The sequence below is a fragment of the Mastomys coucha genome, unplaced genomic scaffold (genome assembly GCF_008632895.1).
Source record: "Mastomys coucha isolate ucsf_1 unplaced genomic scaffold, UCSF_Mcou_1 pScaffold12, whole genome shotgun sequence".
Classification (NCBI taxonomy): Eukaryota; Metazoa; Chordata; class Mammalia; order Rodentia; family Muridae; genus Mastomys; species Mastomys coucha.
Window position 1 is genome coordinate 27922301 of NW_022196894.1, and position 25566 is coordinate 27947866.

General features: G+C 36.7%; 1 protein-coding gene and 1 long non-coding RNA gene across 7 annotated transcripts in view; one reads left to right on the top strand and one right to left on the bottom strand.

Annotated features, from left to right (window-relative positions):
• The window catches only part of LOC116085786, a 32018-nt gene extending 29234 nt beyond the window's left edge, over positions 1–2784 (top strand). Inside the window, exon 7 of the long non-coding RNA XR_004116724.1 lies at positions 2663–2784. This is a non-coding gene — a long non-coding RNA (uncharacterized LOC116085786). The remainder of the gene's footprint in view (positions 1–2662) is intronic.
• Positions 1–25566, bottom strand: part of Atp13a3 (ATPase 13A3) — a 74282-nt gene that overhangs the window by 25586 nt on the left and 23130 nt on the right. For all 6 annotated transcript variants that reach the window (XM_031363583.1, XM_031363579.1, XM_031363580.1 and 3 more), the window contains 20 exons: positions 24629–24729; positions 21256–21429; positions 20480–20650; positions 20093–20163; positions 18313–18393; positions 15910–15979; positions 14540–14674; positions 13148–13220; positions 11555–11686; positions 10177–10356; positions 9911–10068; positions 8811–8999; positions 7177–7238; positions 6760–6910; positions 5664–5780; positions 4872–4889; positions 4625–4778; positions 4411–4531; positions 1027–1151; positions 200–375 (listed from right to left, as the gene is read on the bottom strand). In XM_031363583.1, the coding sequence (XP_031219443.1) occupies positions 200–375; positions 1027–1151; positions 4411–4531; positions 4625–4778; positions 4872–4889; positions 5664–5780; positions 6760–6910; positions 7177–7238; positions 8811–8999; positions 9911–10068; positions 10177–10356; positions 11555–11686; positions 13148–13220; positions 14540–14674; positions 15910–15979; positions 18313–18393; positions 20093–20163; positions 20480–20650; positions 21256–21429; positions 24629–24679 (2409 nt within the window). In that variant the 5' untranslated portion in view covers positions 24680–24729. The remainder of the gene's footprint in view (positions 1–199; positions 376–1026; positions 1152–4410; positions 4532–4624; positions 4779–4871; positions 4890–5663; positions 5781–6759; positions 6911–7176; positions 7239–8810; positions 9000–9910; positions 10069–10176; positions 10357–11554; positions 11687–13147; positions 13221–14539; positions 14675–15909; positions 15980–18312; positions 18394–20092; positions 20164–20479; positions 20651–21255; positions 21430–24628; positions 24730–25566) is intronic.

Sequence of the window (25566 nt, forward strand, 5' to 3'; positions counted from 1 at the left end):
CAGATGGATGTGAGCCACCACGTTCTTGCTGGGATTTGAACTAAGGACCTTTGGAAGAGCAGTCAGTGCTCTTAACCACCGAGCCATCTCTCCAGCCCTTAGTTTTTGTTAATACTGGGTTTTCATGTACCATCTTTTTTTTTCTTTAATTCAGACTAAATTCAAGTGAGCAAACTTAAAAAGACAACATAAACATTACCTCGGAGTCAATGGCTGATGATTCACTACACTGTGTCAGGGAGTCTGTATAATGCCAATTGATCTTGGCAACTTTTCCATCCTTTGGAGGTAATGCTTCAGCAATAATAACTTTATCCTGAGGTAGAATCATCCCACAGTCTCTGGCCACAGAGACAGCCGTCAACATGTTGTCTCCTAATTTTCCAAAGTATTTTAAAGACATTAAGGTTGAAAGGGAAACATGGACATATGGAACAAGCACTAGGCTTCTACTGTAGTGTTATGGTGAGATAAGGAGGGTCCACAATATGGTCAGTGGGAAGTGTGAGTCTTGGGATTGGGATGGGAGGAGAGAACTGACTCCTGCAGGATATTCTGACTTACACACACACACACACACACACACACACAGTACGGAAATGAAATGTAACTGAAAAACTTTTCATCTGAATCTAACACCTAATAACCATTTTCTATGTCTACGTCAATGCTAAAAATTGTAAACGACCCCAAAATGAAAAACAACCCCAAAACTCATTCCTCAGGAATCTTATGTTATAGCAGAAGAAACATTCATGGCTAATTCATATAAGGCAAGGCACCCATGAGGTATAAGAAATACAACAAAAAGAACATAATTGAAAAGCTTTAGTTTCTTCTTCACTACTATATTTTCCATAAACAGATTTTGTTAGAAATCAAAGTCGGATTATAGCTACCCTATTATCTTGGAAAAATATTTACAGTTGAAATAGTATAATACATGGTAGAGTCACTAAAATAATGTGCTTTTCTAACTGACCATCGCTCAATATCACCCAACTTGAGCTCCACAGTCATGCTCACCTGTGACCATGACAGTTCGAATGTTGGCTTTATGCAAATCTTCAAGTACTGCAGGGGTTTCCTGCTTCAATTTGTTCTGCATTATAATCAATCCCATAAAATCCATGTTGTTTTCAATGGCATCTCTGAAGAGTTAACATAATTGTTTAGTTAAAAGATTGACAGAGCAATCTAAAAGACCTAAATCTAAAACATCTTTGTTATAAAGTGTGCACATACTCAATGAACCATATGTACACTTATCAGTTATCTCCAAAAATGTAAATCTCAAAAAATAATTATTGAAATAAAAATTAACCTGACATAAAATTAAAAGATCACCTGGAAGTGTCTGTTTCCCCCCCCCAAGATAGGGTTTCTCTGTATATCCCTGGCTGTCCTGGAACTCACTCTATAGACCAGGCTGGCCTCGAACTCAGAAATCCTCCTGCCTCTGCCTCCCAAGTGCTGGGATTAAAGGCGTGTGCCACCACTGCCCAGCAATGTCTATTTTTAAACAAACAAACAAAAAAATGATTTATTTATTTAATGTATGTGAGTGCTCTCTTTGCCTGTACACCTGTGTGCCAGAAGAGGGCATCAGATTCCATTACAGATGGTCATGAACCACCATGTGGTTGCTGGAAATTGAACTCAGGACCTCTAGAAAAGCAGTCAGAGCTCTTAACCACTGAGCCATCTCTCCAGCCCAAAACTGTCTATCTTTATAAACATTAATCTCTAACTAAGGCATACTCATATTTTATCCAAAATTATAAAAGAACGAAATCTGTGTCATGAAATATACCTAACTTAGATAATATTTATATAAAAAATATATACAAATATAGTTTATATAATATACCCTAAAGAAATATACCTAATTTGAATGATGGGGAGCACACCAGAAGTACATTAGATATACCTATAGTGGATTCACTTTAAGTCAATTCTACAAAATGTTTACACAATACAGTTATTGGGTTTTTTTTGTTTGTTTTGGTTTTTGTTTTTTTTCAAGACAGTGTTTCTCTTTATAGCTCTGGCTGTCCACTTGGTAGACTAGGCTGACCTAGAATGCAGAAATCCACCTGCTTCTGCTTCCCAAGTGCTGGGATTAAAGGCGTGCGCCACCAGTCAAACTTCAAAATATAATTCTTAGCAATATGGTAAAAATAACCAATTAGCAGTACAATGAGATCTACTCAGTACATAGGTGTGTCTTCTAAAAGTGATAAAGAGTTTTCAGAATATCACTCTTTCAGTATTGAAAAACTGTAATGTGCCAGCAATATTCAACTCCCCAGGTCAAATATTTCTGTAATGATAGATCTAATAAATGTTTGCACCATCATGGTGACAAGGTTGTTTAATGACTGCCATGTTCCTATTAAGTCACAAGCTACCAAAGAAAGCCTTGGTAGCTGGGCAGTGGTGACGCACGACTTTAATCCCAGCACTTGGGAGGCAGAGGTAGGTGGATTTCTGAGTTTGAGGCCAGCCTGGTCTACAGAGTGAGTTCCAGGACAGCCAGGGCTACAGAGAGAAACCCTGTCTTGAAAAAACCAAAAAAGAATTGTACAATTCTAAAATGTAAAGGTTTAAATAAGAGAAATGTTTCGTCTTTTTTTTTTTTAAACCACCCTGTTTCTATTAGGCAAACACACAAAAGACAGTCTTGGCTGAAGGAAAAAGAAGAAAAAGGAGGGATAGGATGATGTGATCAACACAGTCTATTCCAGGGCATGAATGAAGACCTCACTGAATGTGACGGGCTCAAGAACTATAGGTAAATAAAATTAGGTAAAATAAAATTATAGGTAAAATAAAATTACTCTTTAATGGGGCCAACAACAAGGGTGACATGGTAAAGAAAAGACTAATGTAACCTTTGCAGGAATTAGGACATACCCGTGGTTTTGAACTTCATATGGGTATCAATTCACTAGGTTTTTGTATGTGTGTGTTTTATCTGAGTGTACAACTGTTGGTGTGACTAGTGCCCATAGAAGTCAGATGAAGACGTTGGATCCACCTAGTACTGAGGTTGTGGGTGGTTGTGAACTACCATATAGGTGCTAGAAACCCAAGTGCCTGAAAAAGCAGCCAGGGCTCTTAACTTCTGAGTCACATCTCCAGCCCCCTTATTCTAGCTTTTATTTATGTTCAAATCACCACTTTACAACAGGCAGAAGTAGCAAGACAAACAATATTCCTTTCTACTTACAAAATACTAAACACAGCATGAAATACTAACAAAGGGGTAAGTTCATTATCTTATAGCAACAGAAATCAGAAGGGTGGGATAGTTGGCAGCAACTGTCAAATTGACAAAAATCTAGTATTAGCTAGAAGACAGGAGGATGCCTGTGGGGGATTATCTTGTTGATTATGAGGAGACAGAAAGACCAACCCTTGAAGGTGGCACTGTTCTCTGGCTGGGACCCTGCACTACAGAAATGAAAAAAGAAGAACATATTCACTCTACTGTTCGCCAACTGTACTGGGACTTGATGCTTCCTACTCCTGCTGCCTTGACTGCTCCACCATGACTGTACGTTGAACTGTAAGTTAAAATAACCCCTTTCTTCCTTCAGTTTCTTTTGCCAGAGGACTTTATCATAGCAGAGAAACAAAGTCAAATATAAAACTGTATTTATACAGGGAAAGAAAAGAAATCAGTAATGTCATTTTGACAAAGGACAGAATAAAATGGGAGAGAAAGAAAGCAGGTACCATGACTCAAGCCAAATTTGTATTTGGCTCTAACTGAGCAGTGGGCTTTTAGAGAAAATAAACAAAATTGTTGCCTATTCCTAGAACATGCCTGATACACTGTAAAAATTTGGTAACAGGCTGTAGGGATAGTGCAGTGGTAAAGGGCACATAGCACCAATCTTGAAAGGGGCTCCAGATTCAGTTCCCAGCACCTACATCAGGCAGCCACAGCCACCTGTAACTCTAGTTCCAGGGGATCGATCACTCACTCACTCACTCACTTGTGGCATTCATGGGCACTGCATCAACTTACAAACCCACAGACAGATATACATAGAATTTAAAAATCAAAATAATAGCTATAAGTATTTCTACCCTTCTAAAGAAAGTAATTATTTCAGGAAGATAAATATAGGCAACAAATCAACAGAGTGGGGTGTGGCGGCACATGATTTAATGCCAGCACTGGGAGTTCCAGGACAGCCTAGTCAACATAGTGACTTTCAAGACAGGCAGGAATACGCAGAGAAACTGACATGAAAAACAAGAAAAAGCAATATAGAATGAAAGAAAAATCCTAGTTTTACCTAAAACAAAGCTCCAATGCAGACATTTCACACATTCAACTTTTTGCAGGAATATTAGTAGAGTATTACTCAAAGATGCAAGGAAGCAGCTCAGCCTTACCTGCTAATATGCTGTACTTTATGCCAGGTCAGCTTTGACTCCAATTTTCTGTGTGCAAGAGCAATTACACGGAAACCTTGTTTGGTATAATCTTCTAACACTGTCTCAAAATCAACTGGAACTTTTAAAAATAAAAGGAAATTTAATTTTAGACTTGCTAGTAGAAGTTTGTGCTGACATCAGAAGTGTAACCAGAGCCTCCATATTCCCTTACCTGTTTCGGGTTTACAGAGACTGGCGATGACCTCAGGGGCCCCCTTCATGTAGGCATCCATCCTCTTATCACCTAGTGTCCTTGCAACCACACTCATCCGTTGCAAGGCAGAAGAAAATGGAAACTGACGAACAATTCCTATCTCATAAATAGCCTATTTAATTTCAAAAATGCACACAAAAGATTTATTACTCGTTAAGAATAAAAGCAAATGTACTTATCTAAGAAGAAAGCATTCTTCACTTACTGGAAGTTCAAACAGCTCCTAAAGACAAGAGAATAAAGTACAGATTAATATACATCAACTAGAAAAACTAAAACATCTACAAATTCACTTAGAAAATAACAAGTGACGTTAAACTATAGCACCTGCCAAAGCAAAAGGTATACAGCCATGGTGTTGAACTATGAGATGGCCACCAAGCCAGAATAAGGCAAAGGTTCAATGCCTAGCTCGAAGGTGGAAAAAGGTACTCAACATTTCAAATATTCTGGAATCATAAAAATATTGGCACATTAAATGCTAAAATAAATGAGGGGAACAGATATTTTATTTAAAAGTAAAACTAGCAAGAGTGCCTTTTTAGCCAGATGGTGGTGGCACACGCCTTTAATCCCAGAACTTGGGAGGCAGAGGCAGGTGAATTTCTGAGTTCGAGGCCAGCCTGGTCTACAAAGTGAGTTCCAGGACAGCCAGGCTACACAGAGAAACCCTGTCTCGAAAAACTAAAAAAAAGTGCCTTTTTATAAATTCTTTGTACACAATTCTAGGAACACAGAAAACACACTAGAAAGATTAACTATCACATGAATAAATAGGAAAGGAACAGATAGAAGTGCAGAAGAATTAAATCTCAACAGCATACAGAGCATGCCTTAGCATATCAGGGGTAACCCTTCTTGATAAATTCACTAAAAATACCTATATCTGCATGAAAATAAAATAAAACACCTAACTTCTTCCTCTTCTAGAGATATTTCTAAACTAGAATTAAAGGCAAGCAGCCACTATGTTATCCACGATTGGGTAACACTGTACCATTTCTTCGTTTCCCACAGTTGGAGACTCAGGAAGCAGTTGTTTGGAAGGACGAACCACAGTAGGCATGATCCGGTTATGAAGTGCTGTTTCTTCTTCAGTTGCTTCTTCCAGAATCTAAATAAAAAGAAAACACTTAACACAGCACAAAATTTCAGACTTGTATTACTTTTTAAGTGAACCATTTAAAAAATTGCTATCAAAGGACATGTTAACACTAAATTACTAACATAAATAAATATATTTCTAACATAAATAAAACATGGGAATAACTACTAAATACCTGGCAACCTTTGGGTGAGGAGAGAAAAACTTGGAAGGAGAATAAAGAGCACATGTGCAGAGCAGCACACATAGCTGTTACCTGTAAGAACTTTTAGCCTGTAATACAGTTATTTCTTTTCTGCCAACAAATGATACAACAGGTGTGTATGTGTTTACACAAGTGTACTCAAAAGACAAGGAAGCAAAAGAATCAGGAGTTTAATGACAGCCTATGTATATAGTGAGCTTAAGGTCAATCTGGGTTTCATGAAAGCTTTTCTCAAGCCATAAAATAATTTAGATATGATTATTAGAACCACTAAGTAGAGAATAAGCTGTTTTAGTATGTGATTTTAAGAGATATGCCAAGAAATCACATTTTAGTTAAGCTACTAGTCATAAACTCTTGATTTTCACTTTTTAAAAAATGTATCTGGCTGGGCAGTGGTGGCGCATGCCTTTAATCCCAGCACTTGCAAGGCAGAGGCAGGCGGATTTCTGAGTTCGAGGCCAGCCTGGTCTACAGAGTGAATTCCAGGACAGCCAAGGCTACACACAGAAACCCTGTCTCGAAAAAGCCAAAAACAAACAAACAAACAAACAAACAAACAAAAAACCAAAAACCAAAACACACAGTTGACCATGTGGCTGAGGAGATGGCTCAGCAGAGATGCTCTTCCAAAGGACAGGCGTTCAGTTCCTAAGTACCCACATGGCAGTTCACAACTGTCTGTAATTCCAATTCCAGAAAACCTCACATATATAGGTGTAGGCAAAACAACAATGTACATAAAAATTTTAAAAAATAATTTTTAAAAAAGGTTGAACTTACCCATCCAATGGCTTCAAACATTTTCAAATCAAGTGGGTCACCAGAAAGAACTCCTTCAATTTTTGTAAGTGAATGACAAGTAGCCATACAAGCAACAAATTGAGATTTTACCAACACCTCACTGCAAACATTGTCTTCTGGTAAAAGGAATCTAAACAAAGAACACACATTGAATTGGGATCACAAATCTCTAGATTCAGCCTAACACACCCTACAAGTTGTGCTCTGACTAAAGGCGCGTGTGTGTGCACTCAAACCCACAATTTTTAAAATAGACATATGAAATATACATAGAAAAATATCAGTTGTTTTCTCTTAATGGTAGGTACATAGTTGTATATTATGTTTAAATGTTGAATATGCTAAAATGTTAAAAATAAACTAAACTATGATCTATAAAATCTAGCTGATATTTACCGGGTATTTTCCACTCGCTGAATTCCCCACAGATCTAAACCATCTTCAGTAAGAGTTCCAGTCTAAAAAAAAAAAAAGGTACACAAAGTAAGGACAATACCTCACAAAAATAAAATAAAATGCCAAGATCCAAATCAATAACAACTCCACATACACTGCTGGAGAATGGCCTCCAGGACACAACTACAATGAGAAACTGTGTACAACAGTACTTGCACTAGGACTTCTTCAAGTACAAGAAGGCACCCAGCTATATTGACTACAGTCATGTGCAGACACAAAATGCACCCACCAATCTACCTACCAACCAACCAACCAACAGGAAGTCTCTATATATTGGTGGAAGGAATAATGGTAAAACAGACTAGGGGACAAAGAGGCAAGGAAAAAATTGAAACACCAAAAGAGAGCTACTAGTCAAACCCACATTAAGAAGAAAAAAAAATAAAGACCGATTTTCTTCAACAAATTGTGAGGATTCAATAAAAGTGTGTGTGTATGTACTTATGAATAATAAAATTACAGTAAATTCATACTATTCTATTAAATCAAAACCACCTAAAAAACACCAAAGACCATATAATTTTTATTTATTGCTACTATATCTTTAATTCTTCAAAAAAATTTTGAAACTTTGTGTGTACGGGTGTTTTGACTTCATATATATCTGTTCACCCTGTGTATGCCTGGTGGCTGTGGAGACCATAAGAGGGCACGAGACCCCTGGAACTGTAGTCATAGAAAGTTGTGAGGTGCTATATGGGTGGTATGAATCAAACTCAGCTCCTCTGCAAGAGCAGTCAATGCTCCTAACAACTGAGTTGTCTCTCTAGCACCCATATATTTTAAATTTTATTGCTAACAGATATTAAACTTTTTTCCTTTGGGGCAGAGACCATATTGCCCAGAGGGCCTAGAACTTACAAGCTCAAGCTATCATTCTGTCTCACATTCCCAGATGCTAAAACTGCAGCCATAAGTTTTCTTAACTTGCTGTTAAGACACAACACTGCATACAAACACTGATTTGCAGATCTGGACAAGTAAGCAACACTCAAGCGATTGTTCATTAAGAATAGGTTGTTGGGGAGGGAAGCTGGAGAGATGGGTAAGAACCCTGGTATCAATTCCCAGCACCTACACTATGGCTCACAACCCTCTGCAACTCCAGTTACAAGAACCCTCTTTTAACCTATGGGAACTGTATACACGTTGTATAGACCAACATGTATGCAAAACACTAGATAGATAGATAGATAGATAGATAGATAGATAGATAGATAGATAGATAGATAGATAGATAGATAGATAAAAGCTAAGAGGGGAGCCAGGCATGGTGGTACAACATGCCTTTAATCTCAGCACTCTGGAAAGCAGAGGAAGGCAGATTTCTGTCAGTTTGAGGCCAGCCTAGTCTATACGAATGAATTCTTATCTAGCCAGTGCTATATACAGAAAACCTGTTTTAAGTGGGAGGAAAGGGAAGAGAAAAATATTTCAAAATTTGAACATGTAACTAAGTGAGAAATAGAAAACTGACAGAAATATTAAAAAATAAGAGCAAATTAATCATAAAGAAAGCACTAACATACATATTTAAAAATACTGCTGTAACAATTATGAAACAAACCAACCTTGTCAAAGCAAACAAGATTTAGCTGTCCACAGATGTTTATCCTCTGGGGACTAATACAGAAAATCCCAACTTTTTTCAGTCTTCTCTGAGCATATACAATCCCAGCAGTCATTGCAGCAGGAAGAGCAGGTGGCACAGTAATTGTAATGATATCAAGAGACTTAATAATTATTTCCTGAACTTCTTTCTACAACCAACATAAAAATAAACATCAAATTCACAATATTCAATGTACTGATTTCACTAAAAAATTAAGTATATACACTCATCTATTATTGATATGTTTTTTTTTTATTCAAAGATTATATAAAGGTCATATGCTTGGCTAGAATGTTTGAAGCCCTAGGGCTCAAATCCCAGTATTGGAGGGGAGTGAAAATTCTTAAAGAAATGTTTCAATGAGCTATAAAATGGACTAATACACTAACAGCTAAGGGAGAGCTAAGAGCTAAAATACTCGTCTCATTTTAATAGCTTGCGTTCTTCACATGACTACCTTCAAATCAAGGCACTAATTTGACACTGTCTTATCCTACAAGCATCAAGGCAAGTGTCCACAGTAGCTAGAAAGAAAAAAAAAAGACATGATCTTTTACAAGTGCCTTCAATTAAGTATTTAAAAATAATTTTAGTAATTCCAGCATCCCAGAGGTAGAATTAAGAACATTATTTCTTATAGAATATAAGATATTCTATAAGAAATATAAGGTATTATAGATATTATTTTACTTTATCCCACAAATAAGAAATGGTTTTTGGCACATGCTTCACATCACATAAAGGAAAGAAACGACATTCTGAAAAATTATGATATGTTGAAAATATGCTTTGCAAGGTTTTGTTGTTGAAACAGGGTCTTGGGGGAATATATATATATATATATATATACATACATACATACATACATACATACATACATATATATATATATATATATATCTCCCAGGCTGGCCTAGAACTTCCAATTTTCCTGCCTATGCCACCAAATATACTTTGCTTTCTAATATAATAGATAATAAGTGTCACAGTTTTCTTCAGAATATTAACTTCAGCCATATGAGAAATACTTAAGGACCAAACCTATCAAAAGTTACGTACCTCATTTAGGATGCTATTGATGATTGTGTAGATAAACCCAATTCCGGCCACCACCACAAGACACAGCAAAAACAAGTAGGCATCTCTATAGAGTTTAAAGTCAGTTGGCTTGGGATACAGTATAGAACGAACAAGCTGTCCTTTGGAAGTACTAAATCCTTTCAAAAAATTAAAGACAATTATCTTCTTATAAGAATTTACCTCACCAACCAGAATGCCTTTATAAATATCTAGTAGGTTTCAAATTTGAAAGAGACTTTATTTACCTGTTCTAACTACTATGGCTTTCACAAGTTCTCCAGTGTAGAAACGGGTCTGAATAACAGTTGTCCCACAAAACAAAGTGTGTCGCTTATGTGTCTCTGGACTGTACTGCTCCTCCCCCATTCCTTTCACATCCACTGAAGGATTTGGCAAATTAGTCTTTGTCACTGGAACACTTTCTCCTATTATAAAAAATCAAATTTTAAAGGTTATCTTATATATAATGTCAAATACATACTAAAAAAATGGTGAAATAATTAACAGTATTGCATATAGTAACTGTTCTATATATGGACAATAGAGTGAATAAATCAGCTTTTTGTCCATCAATTAGTTCACTGAGAAAGCTGTTTCCCACAGTAATTCCAGAAAATGATTCATAATTGAGAAATGCCTGCCATTATTTGAAATTTGTTTATATTGACCCTCAAATAATTCCAAAGACTAAAGAATACATCCTTAAGAACAGAAGTTAAAGGTACTGTTACTTTCAGTATCTGGTGATGTCATGGTATCTTTAACCACCACTAGACAGAAAAGGGCACAATACACACACATAACACAGAAAATTTGGGCAAGGAAGAAAGAAATAAACATGAAATTAATTCTCTAGAGCATTCATGCTTCTTCAAAGAGTGTAGAAAATACATGTGTGACTTTGTGAGCTTTAAGCCTCAAAATATTCCATGCAGGAAATAATTTCTAGTCAGATTATGATAATGAAAAGACAGCACAATTTAAAAAAAAGTCAGAGCCGGGCGGTGGTGGCGCACGCCTTTAATCCCAGCACTTGGGAGGTAGAGGCAGGCGGATTTCTGAGTTCGAGGCCAGCCTGGTCTACAAAGTGAGTTCCAGGACAGCCAAGGCTACACAGAGAAACCCTGTCTCGAAAAACCAAAAAAAAAAAAAAAAAAAAAAAAAAAAAAAAAAAAAAAAAAAAAAAAAAAAAAAAAAAAAAAAAAAAAAAAAAGTCAGAACTATCCATTTCTAGATTGTGATTTTTCCAGCTGAGTTAGCTTAATAAAGTCTACTTCCCAATTAAGAGATTAAAAAAAATCTTGATTAATTCCCATTTTTCACATAACTTATACAAAAGCAAATACACTATAATCTCTCTACACAAAGGCCTTATTCTCTCTTCTTTTACTATAAACCATTTTCCCATGTCCAAGGAGTGACAAGAAGCAGGTCTAGCTATATTATCAGTACCACAAGTGATTTAGGATTATAGTTTTCAGTCTAGAATGTAGTCTATCTATTCACATATACAAAAATCACTACCTACCGTGTTTATGAGTAATTATGATCTTGAAAAAGTTTAAACTACTTAATTTGAATACCTTCATAAACAATGAACATGATATTGCTGACTCCACTTACCTGTTAACATGCTTTCATTTACAATGCAAGTACCATTAATAAGTACTGCATCACAAGGCATGACTGTCCCATTTAATGGAATGATCATGACATCTCCCGGCACAAGGTCTGTAGAAAAGATCTCTTCTATTTCTGAATTTGAAAAAAAGTTAGATATTGTCTTTAATTTGTAGTAAAAGCATAGCGAATAAACAAATGACCTATCCAAAAGTCTCCTGCTCTCAGTAAGATAGTGTTACAGTAGGGTTAATACCAAAATTGCATCACATGGAGTGTCTCAACAAAGCATCAAGGGTCATCAGTTAGAGCACTACTGTTTTCCCAGGAGACTCGGGTTCAATACCCAACATCCACCTGGAAGTAACTTCAGTTCCAAGGGATCTGACACCCTCTTCTGGCCTCCATAGGCACCAGGCATTGAGATATGTCAGCTATGTCTCCTTACATTATACTGACTAAACATCACAAGCCCATTCTCCTGTCAAGCATCAATTCTGATGGTCAGCCAAAATGTCAGGAGCATAAGTGCACACAGGAAATTCTGATGAACAAGCAAAATGAATTCAGATTTTTGCAATTCCACCACTAAAGAAAACATAAAATTTACCATATTTTCTTTCCAAAAGTATTCTTTCCTCATTTCAATTATTTATCTCTCATTCCTTCTCACTACATCTTAGTCTTTGAAATTAAAATACAGCAAGTTCATACAGGTTTATCCCAGAGTTTATACAACAGGATCAGAGGTTCGAAGTCATCCTTAGCTATATAACAAGGTATATAGCCTAGAGGCCAGTCTGTGCTACTGGAACACAGAAACAACACACACACACATCCAAAACAAAACAATCAAATAATCCTACCAAAGTATGTAAAATGGCAGCAAGTATGGGAGATTCTAGTGAGAGAAGGAAGTGACTGTGAAGGAAGTAATCACTTGGGTACAGTCAACAAAATAGAGCCTGAGGGCATGGTTCATACCTAAAATCCCAACCACTTGGGAAGCCAGAGTTGCTAAATTTAGAATTCTACTCCAGGAAGGCAGGAGGGGAGAAAGAGGCAATCAGGGTAGAGGAGAAGAACGTTAAGAATATATGAAAATGAAGACTGATTTGTATATCCTGGAAAATTGAAGTACCCTGTCTTCAAAGAGCTTGCTACTACACTGTCTGTCCTTCCCGTCATCATCTCAGTTTGAATGCCAAGCATTCTCATTCCTACAATGACTGTCTCCCTTTTACTATGTCCCATGTAAACAACACCAACATCCATCTATCCAACTGCACAGATCTCTTGAGACTCCTCTTTTTTGCACTTCCACAATTTGCTGGTTCTACAACCTGTTCTTGATCCAGGTCATGCCTTCAGTGTGACTCCCTGATAAACCAGGACCCATGGGGTAGAAAGATAAGTGATTCCCATGGGTGGTCCTCTGATCTCCATACATATACTTTAAGTGCACATACAATGAAATAAATAAATGCAACTTAAAGAATAAGATGCACGTACACACACAGTCTTGCTATACATGTGGGCATATAATGAGATGTTTTGTGTTCATTTACTCTTTCAGCCCTCATCAGAAGTACTTACCTTCATTTATTCTACAGACTGAAACTCTCACAGTACTGTGAGTTGCCACCATGTCATGTAACATAACATATTGCTGAAAGAAAACAGAAATAAAAATAAATAGAAACCCACTCCTCAAAAAAAAAGCTTAATTACTGTAATCACTGTTTATTGTTCTACCTATATAAAAGGTGAAATGGAAAGTCACAGGATGAGGAGATCACACACTGGTTCAGACATTTACTACTTGTGGTTTGAATGAAAGTGGCCCCATAGGCCAATAGGGAGCAGCACTATTAAGAGGTGTGGCCTTGTTGAAAAAAGTGTGTCACTGGGGGTGTGGGGGTGGGTTTTGAGGTTTTTAGACTTCAAGCCAGGCACAGTCACTCTCTTCCAACTCTCAGCTACCCCTCTAGCACCGTGTCTGCCTACATGCCACCAACCTTCCAGCCCTGACAATGGACTAAACTTTGGAACTGTAAGCCAGCCCTAGTTAAATCTTTTCCTTTGTAAGAGTCACTGTGGTCATGGTGTCTCTTCACAGTAATAGAAACCCTAACTAAGATACTACTCAAGTTCAGACCTGAGCACTCCTGTGAACACCAAACAGGCATTGCAGCCTACCTGTAATTCCAGCACAAGAGGCAAAAGAGTGAGACTCCTAGACCAAGCTGGCTAGCACTAAGTTCAACTGAGACCCTGACTCAATGAATAAGGTAGAGGACAATCCAAGAAAAACTCAGTATCAAACTGGGGCCTCTGGGCACAACTGGACTCTTCACTGTGAACACATCCATGCACATTCCCAAAACGAAGGATCCAAACAACAAAGCACTTTCGATGAGGCAACCTTCAACAGTGGAGCCACCCTTTCAGCACTACAGTCTCTAGTAGGCAAATGCAGGTACGTATAGTTTCTGAATAATCACGTGGTAATTTTCCTCTAAAAATATCTGTCTCAGAGTGCAGCTTAGTGAGCATATATACTAAGTCTTAGGTTCAAATTCCACTACCACAAAAAAATAAAAGACATTTGATTCCCTTCAAAAGAAAAAGAAAAAAAAGAAAAAAAAGAAAAAAAAAACCAAAAACCCAAGGCTAAAGACTTAACTCAATGGTTGCAAACACTGCCTAGTCTTCCAGGCACACATGTGGTACACTGATGTAAATGCAGGCAAAACACTAGTACATATATTTTTTTTATGTCAAAGGTCAAGTTAAAAGCAGGAGGATTAAAGGCCAACCTTAGCTACCTTGTTTCAACAAATAAACAAAAAGAAGGAAGTGTGTATGTGTACTTAGGCAAATACAACAATAAGTATATTTTATACCAAGTACTATACATTCTACAAACCTTGCAAATTATTAAAAATGCAAATATATTTCTGAAATATGTAATAAATTTTAACTTACCTTTCTAATGGAATATAGTGAACTTATAATGGATACTATTGACATAATCACAATGGCTAGAGCATAGTAATAGTATTCATCAATGCTCCACAGGATAACACTGAACAGTTGGAAAATGTAAAATGGGTTGAGAACCTAATAAGAAAGAAGAAAAAGAAAGCTCTGTCAACAATGGAGGAGGATGTGTAAACATATGGATTTCCCACCACATACTGGAGAAGTCAACAACCGGGTTCTTAAACGAAGGCTCTATACTCTTTCTTCCCATTAAACACTAAAACTTAATCCAATAAGCTTAAACTATTTACATTAATTAGTCATACGAAACTCAAAAAACAGGTTCAACTAGAAAAAGCTACCCCGTATAAATGTCCGTGTTCTGTATTATACTTTGTTAAAGTAAATTTATTTGTAACAAATTCTATGCTCTGGGCTAAAACATAAAACATTAAACAAATACTTGCTTTAAAGAACAGAAAAAAAAATATATGTGATAACGGGCTGCTTTGCTCTCTCAAAGGGAACTTCTTGTGATTTAATCCTGAATAAAAGGAAGACTAGATAGAAAGCCCTGATAGTGAGATTTATAAAATGGTATTTTCATCTTTCTTAATTACTTCCCAGTGTTTTTCGACAGCTGCTTTGTGCTTTTCAAAGCATTTTCATGTTTAAAGAACCATTTTACTTCAAACCCAAATGAAATATTAAAAAATGATTCCAACTTTATCCATGTAAGTAGTAGCAGGTAGAAATGTTTTCTTAAAAAAAAAAAAAAAAAGCCAGCTGCTTAATAAGATCCTCTCAAACTATGAGGCTTCCTAAATGTCTTAATTGTACCTATGCTTACTGACAGCACCAAATGGCTACGCTAAGAAAGTGGTGGGAAATCATTATTTCTAGTAAAGTATCCACCCAATACCACTTTTCATCTATAGCCAAAACCTGAACAAAGGCTGGCAAGTCTTTCTGCCAGGCAGTTACTCACCAACTTCCCATACATATTCCTAATCTTTTATTCACACAGCCAAGGCAGTTATAAATTAATCCTCACTGCAAGAACGAACATGGTTCCTCTCAGACCATAATACAAATGTCAAGTTTCCAGTACTATACTATGTGAAGTGAAAGAAGCAAGGGAGCAAGAAGTCAGAAACACTTAGACAGGACACAATATAGATGAGAGACACAAAAGAAATCTATATAATACAAAATGTATACTCATACCTTTTCTACTAGACAAGAATTTTTCAATTTTTACTTTCCAAGTAAAATATGAAGCAAAGAAGCAGAAAACTAAGAACAGCTTCTTAAACATGACTCTTTCCAAATTGATGGATCTACTGTTTGTTGGGTTATATACAAAGTCTTACCTCTTTAATTAGAAGCTTAAAAACAGAAGGCACTTTCACAGCAATTTCATTTACTCCATAAAGCAACTTTCTATGACAGAAAAATGCAGTAACTGTATTAATAATTGAGGAGAATTATGTTAGATAAGGTTAAAGCCAATCATTCTTAGATTCATGTTTTTAAAATCTCTTGTTCCATGACTATAAAATTCTCTGCTTTTAAAAATAAAAAACCTAGCCGGATGGTGGTGGCGCACACCTTTAATCCCAGCACTTGGGAGGCACAGGCAGGCGGATTTCTGAGTTCGAGGCCAGCCTGGTCTACTTAGTGAGTTCCAGGACAGCCAGGGCTACTCACAGAAACCCTGTCTCGAAAAACCAAAAAATTTAAAAACAAACAAATAAATAAATAAATAAACCAACCTGCTAGGTCATGGTGGCTCACATATTTAATCTCAGTGCTAGGGAGGGAGAGGCAGCTGGATCTGAGTTTGAGGCCAACAGTGTCTACAGACTGAGTTTCAGGACAGCCAGGGATACACAGAGAAGTCCTGTCTCAAAAACCTAAATAAATAAATAAAATAAAATAGCTAGCTACACTACTTAAATCAAAGATGTCAACAGTGGTAATCAAATTTTTAGTGGTTTACTTCCTTTAGACTCCCATTTTCTGTGTGACAAGTTTCTCTTTTTTTAAGGTGTATTTATTTATTTATTTATTTAATGTATGTACACACACCAGAAGAGGGGACTGGATGGTTGTGAGCCACCATGTGGTTGTTGGGAATTGAACTCAGGACCTCTGAAGAGCAGTTAGTGCTTTTAACCACTGAGCCCTCCACAAGTATCTTTCTTACAAATTAATAACCATGTGAGCAAAAGGCTCACTTTATTATGTGAAGGCTAACCTGAAACTTATATACTGCTCAAGTTACCTTCAAACTCATGGGAATCCGCCTGTCTCTACTTTCCAAGTGCTGGGACTATAGGTGCAAGCCATCACAACTACGGTTCTCTTCTTGAACAGAGGGAATTTTTTTTTTTTTGAGATTTCATTTTTATTTCATGTGCATGGTATTTTGCCTAAATGTGTCTATGTACCACAAGCATGCAATAACCAATGAGGCCATGGGAAAGCATTGGATCCTCTGGAACTGGATTTACAGGCAGATGTGAGCTGCCATATAGGTGTTGGGAACCAAATCCAGGTTTTCTGGAAGAACAGTCAGTGCTCTTAACCACTGAGAGATCTTACACAGCCCCAAACAGAACAATTTTTTTTTAAGATTTAACTAACTTTTGTAAAAACAAAAGTTATCCTACTTCTTTCTAGCAAGAATATTTTACTAAGAAGTTTATTCAAAATATTGCACATTTTAAATCTTTTAGAAAACATTTTCTTAAAATTTCCAGAGTCTGAGAGTGCTGCTCCACTGTCAGAGTAGCTGGAAAACACACATAACACCCTAGCTTCAATTCCAAACTCTATAAACCAAGCATGATGTGGTTGGTGCTTTCCTAGAAGCCCAGCACTTGGGAAGCAAATTCAAGATCAACAGTTGGCAATATAATGGGTGTGGTCAAATTTAGCTTAAAAAAAAAGGCCTCATTTAAAAAAGGGGAGGAGGATGTGCATAGGTCAGTGTAAAGTATTTGCCAAGCCAAAGAAAGGCTCTGCTCCCTCTAAAAACCATAACTTCTTCATTTTAATCTTATGTAATAGTATACTTTGTATACTATTATAATTGTAACCTTTTATAAGGTGCTAAGATTGAATGAATTTTTTAAACATTGAAAAAGCTGTTAGAACAGTTTTTAAAAACTTCCAATTCAATTATAAAAAGCTATATTTATCTTTAAAATATGCAATGCACTGGCAATGTGTTCGTCTTTCGAGACTGGGTTTCTCTACATAGCCCTTACTGTTCTGGAACTCACTTTGCAGACCAGGCTGGCTTCAAACTCACAGAGATCCACCTGCCTGTGAGACACTGGCATATTTTTATACTTAAAAAAAAAAAAAAATAGGGAAAAAAAGCATGGCTTCCAGTTTACAGTTTCATGTGGGAAATGCCAGTGCAGGCTTATAATTTTCACATCAGAAAATCTAACGTGTTACTAATTTACAGACTACACCACTATGTGCTACTGACAAGAACACTCTACCACACAATACATCCCAACTTCAGAGACAGGAAAAGGTGGGGAAATTTGCATCTTAGAATTGGTTAAATAGTAAAGGATTATCAGCTTTAACATTTTTTATAGTTCTTACACTGAGGGAGTTTTGCTCAAAATATCAGTAAGGTGTAACTAACAGAATGTAGTATTTAAGTACCTACATTATGTGGGACAGAAGTGTCTGTATGCACTTGTGGATTTAGGAATGTTGAGAACAGACCTACTTCAGGTGGATAAAGTTACCTGTAGGCATGCATCCCCTTTGTCAGTCCTGCACTATGCTTTTCATAAATTGATGCACAAGATACACCTTCATCCAGTCCCCTAAATAAATCCAAAGTTTTTACTTTAAACAAAGTTTAAAATATCCAAATTTATTAATGCCTCATTTTGCTATATGCTTGATTCTAAAACTGTAACTTCCTTACAAACTTCTTAAAAATTCTTAACAAAAAGCAGAAGTTCTGAGAATTTTAAAATCTCAAATTCTTAATATAAAACAACCAATAGCTTAAATCTCAAACACAACTAAATTATCCACTACATTTGTCATGGTTCTAAATACTATATAAATAAACATACACAGCAGCTCCATCCTTTAACAGTTTCCAAAGCTTATGTCAACAATCAAATAAAACTTAAGATAAAGTGTGACTAATGAGATCTTCAAAACTAAAGATTTACTATTTACTATTCATTTCTTCCAAAAGTTGCACCAATAAGTCCTTTCATGAGTACTACATTTCAAAGTACAGAATTTATGGTCATAAATGTCTAAGACCTAGAACAATTCTAACTAGGATTCAACTAGCATATCTGCTTTACCCCCAAAATATAATTATGCTTATTTTAATAGATACCAGCCAAACAACTCTAAAGCAAAGAGAATTAAACACATTAATTCTACTTATTCTCTACATTTTACATATAGGAAAGCTAAGTTCTACAATTTGTTGATACTATTATGGTAGGCTTATATTTTACAAGTTTCAGTGGCTGACAAGAGACCACACAACAAGCATGTTAGACATTCTTTCCACCAGAGCTGATGACTTCTCCAGAATGCAGTACAAAGAGGGACTAGCAACAAAGTGTTTAACAAGCCTGTAGGACATTGGAATTTTTCCCTAAAGCATTGGTACTTCAACTTTAGAACCAGAAATGATCACTGAACAGTTCCAGAACATTCTTTAGTATTCTAGGTAAGCATTCCAGGTATCAAATGTTCTTGATTCTTGTTTTTACTGTTAAGAATTACAAATTTCTTTGGCATTCTTGAGCAAGGATATTTAATGAGTGTTCCAAATAGTGAAAAATAGCAAAACAGAATCCTCAGGAGACTAAAATAATCAGGAGAAAATTGGATACAAACTGAGCAAAATACCAAGACTCCACCTTTTAAATAAAGTCTAAACCATAGTAAGTTTTTGTTTAACTTTGATCCCTACACACACAAATAAAACAAAATAAGGGATTACTCCAATTTGTCCTACCCAAAGATAACATTTGCCAGTGTCATTTCTCATCTAAGTATATGTTACATGATTCTTGAGTACAACTGGATAGGACTATCAACACAGTAAGAAATAATTCAGATACTCTAGAGAAAAGCATAGAGGTTGGGGATGGCTAAGAGTCACCACTTATTAGCATGTGTTGAGTCCCAGAAGCTCAGCCCAGTATATACCAAAACCAGAGTAAAACTAAACACCAAAAAAAAAAAGACTTGAAAACCTAAGCTTCAAAGTAAATTCAAATTCTTCATGCACCTCAGCCTCTGACTGCTGGGGTCGCAGGCATGTACCACTGTATGTAGTTTTCTTCTAAATTTTATGTAAAATTCTCCAAGGTACAAGTTGCAGGTGAGACTTACTTTAAAATGGTTAATGAAACTTCAAATAACACTAGAGTTGTTAATAAGTGAATAAAGTATTGATTTTGTGTTAACATTAGAATATAGCCACTTTTACTAAAACATCTAGAAATATTCATAACATATTCCAAACAAACTAAAGATACTTACCTTAAGAAATCAAAATTGTGAATGGCATCATTCCAGAAATATCTTATGCTATGGTGGGTAAAATAACGCATCTGTAGAACACAATAACATTACATCAAAAGGCTTATATATCAAATAAAACAAACTTTCGATTAAGCCTAAAGTTTTTGGAGGAGGAACTGGGAGGAGAGGAGGGAGAGGAAATTGCAGTTGGAATGTATAAAAAATAAAAACAAAAAATAAAATACAAAAAAGCAAAAACCCCAAAGTTTTATTTAGTGATGGGTATTTTACAAAACATGTAATTTTATTTCAAGCAGTAACTGCAAATATAAAATTATAATGTATCTTTGATAATGTAGAATGTAAATTACTGTTTTTCACAGCTTGGACACTCCATCACAGTACCTGTTGTGACTGACTCTGTGTGTATTTATTCATCTCACATCTATTTTCTTCAGTCAGATGAACAGCATGGCCATTAGAAACCTTATTAACTAAAGATTTTGCATTCAAATTTGGTTGATTCTCCAGAGGAAGAAAGTGAATTTTTGCGCAAAACCATATTCTAAATTCATCCTTAGAAGAAAGGGAGAAAGGTCAGTTAATTATGCATACTAAATAACTGCCTATATTTTTATGTAAATGCTATTATTTACAAATTTAGTCATTTCTTGCTAATAAAGTATTATTTCATACTCATTTAGCATGAAAAATTTCTCAACTTTGACACACTTTACCAATACAAACTATCAATAGATTCTATAAAAGCTCACAATTCCTTAATCACATATATACTGAACATTAAATATTACAGCCCCTTAAAGAATGCTTCCAATTAAGGTTCTAAACAAATTGCTTGAGATGTAATTAATATCACACTCAATAGCTGGCCAAGTTAATGAGGGGTATGGGCTATAATCCTAAAGGCCAGGACCTTAAAAGACAACTAAGGATCTAACACTGTGGGTCACGAAGAGAACAGCCTCATCACCTTTAAGACTCCTTTTAGCCTAATCACTGGAACAGAATTCAGAGCCATCAAAGCCATACTTAAAAATATTAAACATTCCTTACCATGTTCTGGCAATAAAGTCTCAGCTACTTATTCTAAACAGTTTATACAAAGCCACTATTTTACTCCTTGAATAATCAGATACCAGTAAATACATGCATGGACTTACAGTCGTCCTGAGAAGCACCACTTCACAGTCTTTAACTGCAGCTCTAACACATGTGGCTTTCACTCGCCACTCAGGCATCCAGTAGAGAAGGAGGAGGAGAAAACCACCAGTACAAATCACTCCAACAAAAACCATGGCAAGCTTCCAGCGGCATAAGTTATAGCCATGTATCTCCTGCACAAAAATGGCAATCACAAGATGAGCAAATGATAAATTAAAATTTGCTCCGTTACATACTATTTCCTTTGTATATAAACTATTTTCTCAACTGCTAATTTACCTATGTTATTTTCAGTAATTTCACTGTACAATTTTAATAGTAAAGTTTGTTGCCAGGCGGTGGTGGCACACGCCTTTTAATCCTAGCACTTGGGAGGCAGAGGCAGGTGGATTTCTGAGTTTGAGGCCAGCCTGGTCTTCAGAGTGAGTTCCAGGACAGCCTGGCTACACAGAGAAACCCTGTCTCGAAAAACCAAAAATTTATCATGTTATGTATTTATAAATTCTTAGGTATGTATAAATTCTTTGCTACTAACAGCATATATGATTAATAAGCAAACAAATATATATATATATTTATTTTATATGCATGGGTATTTTGCCTTCTGTCTATACACCATGTGTGTACAATGCCTGAAGGCCAAAAGGGGTATTGGATGCCCCCTGAAACTGAGTTATAGATGGTTATAGGCCTCAATGTAGGTGCTACAAATCAAACCGGGATCCTCCAGAAGAGCATCCAGTGCTCTTAACCACCCACCAAGCCAACTTACCAGCCCCATTCATTCCTTGTAAAAATGTAATTATCATTTCATTTTTAAAAGCTTAAGTCTCGAGGTAGTTTTTTCAAATAAATTTTTTATTCTGTAAGCACTTTAGACTTACAGAAAACTATAAAAATATCAGTGTTTCTTATAGAGCCCTTCCATCCACTTTCCCCTGACCCCTAACATCTGGTGCTTCTGTTAAAAACACAGTGCTCCTATACTATCAATTACTCAAGATTTCACCAGTTTTTCTACTTACATCTTGTTTCATGACACTGCACTCACTGACTGACTCACTGGGTGGGCGGATGGATGGATGGATGGATGGATGGATGGATGGATGGATGGATGGATGGACTGAGATAGGGTCTTAGACTGTTGAGATGGCTCAGACATCTAAAGTGCTTGCCATGAGACAGGGTCTCACATAGACATAAGTGATTGCACCCAAAGTTGGCCTCCAGCTCATGATCCTCCTGCTTCTCTGCCTCCTGCATGTAGAATTACAAAGTATGCATCTCCATGCCTAGCACATTACATTTGGATAGGTTTTGTTTGTTTGTTTGTTTGTTTTAAGTGACTTGAAAATTGTTCCAACGTTAACTGATTAACCTTACTCTCTAACTCAAATTAATTTAAATATTCTTGCATTCTCACCCATGAGGGCTGCCAAATATAACATTTCAAACTGCTAAAGGCCTATGTAAGTATAAATCTCCAGCAATTGAAATTACTTATCTCATGGCAACATCTGAGATATATTACAACTTATTATTTGACATGGTGGTGATACATGCCTATAATCTCCGAACTTGGGAGGTTAAGACAGGAGAGGAAACATGAGTTTGAAACCAGCCTAAACTATGTAACAAGGAGAAAACTTTATTCTTTGATTATTTTTAAGGTATCCACTTCACCTACCAATTGGTTTTTTTAAAAAGATTAATTTACTTTATGTATATATGAGTACATTATAGCTGTCTTCAAACACACAAGAAGAGGGTGTCAGATCCCATTACAGATGGTTATGGGTCACCATGTGGCTGTTGGGAATTGAACTCAGGACCTCTGGAAGAGCAGTCAGTGTTCTTAACTGCTAAGCCATCTCTCCAGCCTGAGTTTTTGTTTTAATTGAACTGAATTTTCAACTTTATAAACCACAAATAGAAACCTTTACTTAGGGAACCAGCAAGATGTCTCAGAGACTAAATGTGCTTACCATACATGCTGACCTGAGTTCAATGACTAAAACCCAAACAACTTTTAAAACCTACAAAACTCCTAAAAGTTGTCTTCTGATACCCACCACATGGCACATGTGTACCTACACAGCCAGGTGTGGTGGCACCTGGAAGGCACTCTCAAAACTAGGGAGACCTAGTCTCAATAACAAGTCCCAGGATAGTCTGAGTTATATAAAGAGACCCTGTCCCAAGGAGGGAAGGAGGGAGAGGGCTTGAGAGGGAGGGAAAGGGAGATGAGACAGAGAGAGACAGTGAAAGGCAGGCAGGCAGACAGACAGGCAGACTGACTCCTTCATCTGGGATACTTTAACACTAGCTAACAACATTTTAAATCACCACATACAAAACTATGTCTTTCCCCCCAACTGCTATCACTTTACAGGGGAAAGGGGAACTGAGTATGATGGCTTGTGCTTCACATCACAATAGCACTCAGGCTGAAGCAGGATTGGTTACCATAAACCTGAGACCAGTCTGGGCAACAGAGTGTTATTTAGATCAGCCTGAAAAACAAAGTGAGACCCTGGTGAAACAAACCACCTTAAGAGTAGACTGCACACTCAGCAGCAGAGACCAATAAAACCAATCTCATCAGCACCTCTGAAGGCTCCTTGCTTCATAATGTCCTGTCCGGCCTTTAGTTTCCTTCTTTTAAAAAAACTTTTATTTATTCTTTTTGTCCTGCAGGTTGTGCATATATACTATGGCTTCCAGTTTTGTGATTCTATGGGGTTCCTGGATGGCAGACACGTGTCTCTGTGTCTATGGCTACCTCTTGCGCCTTCCCTTGGTTTCTTTTCCTTCTGCTTGTTTTGTCCTATTCTTATTAGTTGTTTTTCTTTTTTTTTATTTATAATATTTTGCTTTATTATTATCCCTCAGATGCTTTTTTGTTTTCTATTGAGACAAAAATGGGATAGATCCAAATGGAAGAAGTAGATGGAACTGGGAGGAATAGAGAAAGTGGAAATCATAATCAGAATATATGGAATGGAAAAAAATCTATTTTCAATAAAAGAAAAAAATTAAAAAGTAATGAAAGGAGGAGGAGGAAGAAGAAAGCGGAAGAGGAGGAAGAAGAGAACAAAAACTTTTGGAACCAAGTAGACTTTGCTCAAGTTCTGTCATTCATGTGACGTGCACACACAAGCACACATGCGAGCGCACAGACACACCCTTAGCCAGGATACAGAGATTCTGATTTATGTGTTCTGAGTGGGTATCTCACTAGAGATCAAACCTGGAGCCTCAGTATACTAGGTAGACAAACACACCACTACTGGGCTATCCCTCAGCCTATGTTGGTTGGTTTTTCTTTAATTGTATCCTTTTACTCCCTAGAAAATTATGAAAGTTAATTACCATTTCATCTTCTTGACCCTTGTTGATAGTTTTCCTTTCTTCTTTGTCCATTTCTAGAGCAGCTTGAAAGGTGCTGTGCTTTACACAATAGGTGAAGATAACTGCAGGAAAAGAAACAAATGTTGGCTTTCTTTAAAAACAGATCTTGGCCACCACCAGAACTAGATGCTAAAACCCCACTGCTGATGACACCACACACTGAGAAATCAGGTTGGAACTGAGCTAGAAACTGTCCCCCGTGAATAGCTTTCCTACTGCCAAAAGGTGCTCTGCAAGCTGCTACTGGAGAAAAGCTATCAATAGTTGAACTCACAGGGCTGGAGAGATGGCTCAGCGGTTAAGAGCAGTGACTACTCTTCCGAAGGTCCTGAGTCCAAATCCCAGCAACCACATGGTGGCTCACAACCATCTGTAATGAGATCTGACACCCTCTTCAGGGGTGTCTGAAGACAGCTACAGTATACTAACATATAATAATAAATAAATCTTAAAAAAAAATCAAAGTGCTGGGATTAAAGGAATTTGCCATGACTGCCCAGCGATAATTAAAAAAAAAATAGTTGAACTCAGATATACACTGTGTGCTACAATACCAACCTGTCAGGCAAAATATCCTCACGGGTACAATAGGGTCATGACTGTTATGTACATAACCAACCACTTTCTGATTGGATTTGGGATTCAATACACAGGAGGGAAATCATGCTTTGACCTGTAAACCTGGACTAATGCCCATGGCTGGGGAAGTCTCTGACCCTGTGGTAACGAACCTATTGTTCTTGTTTTGTCCAAACTACCTTCAATTGTTTATTTTTATATCCATAGATTATTGCTGCTCTCTTAGACAAAGAAACATCTGCAGTTAGTAAAGCAATTCGTAACTGAAGAATAAATGTTGAGAGTTCAGCCCTAAACACTTAGGACATCTATTTCACCTT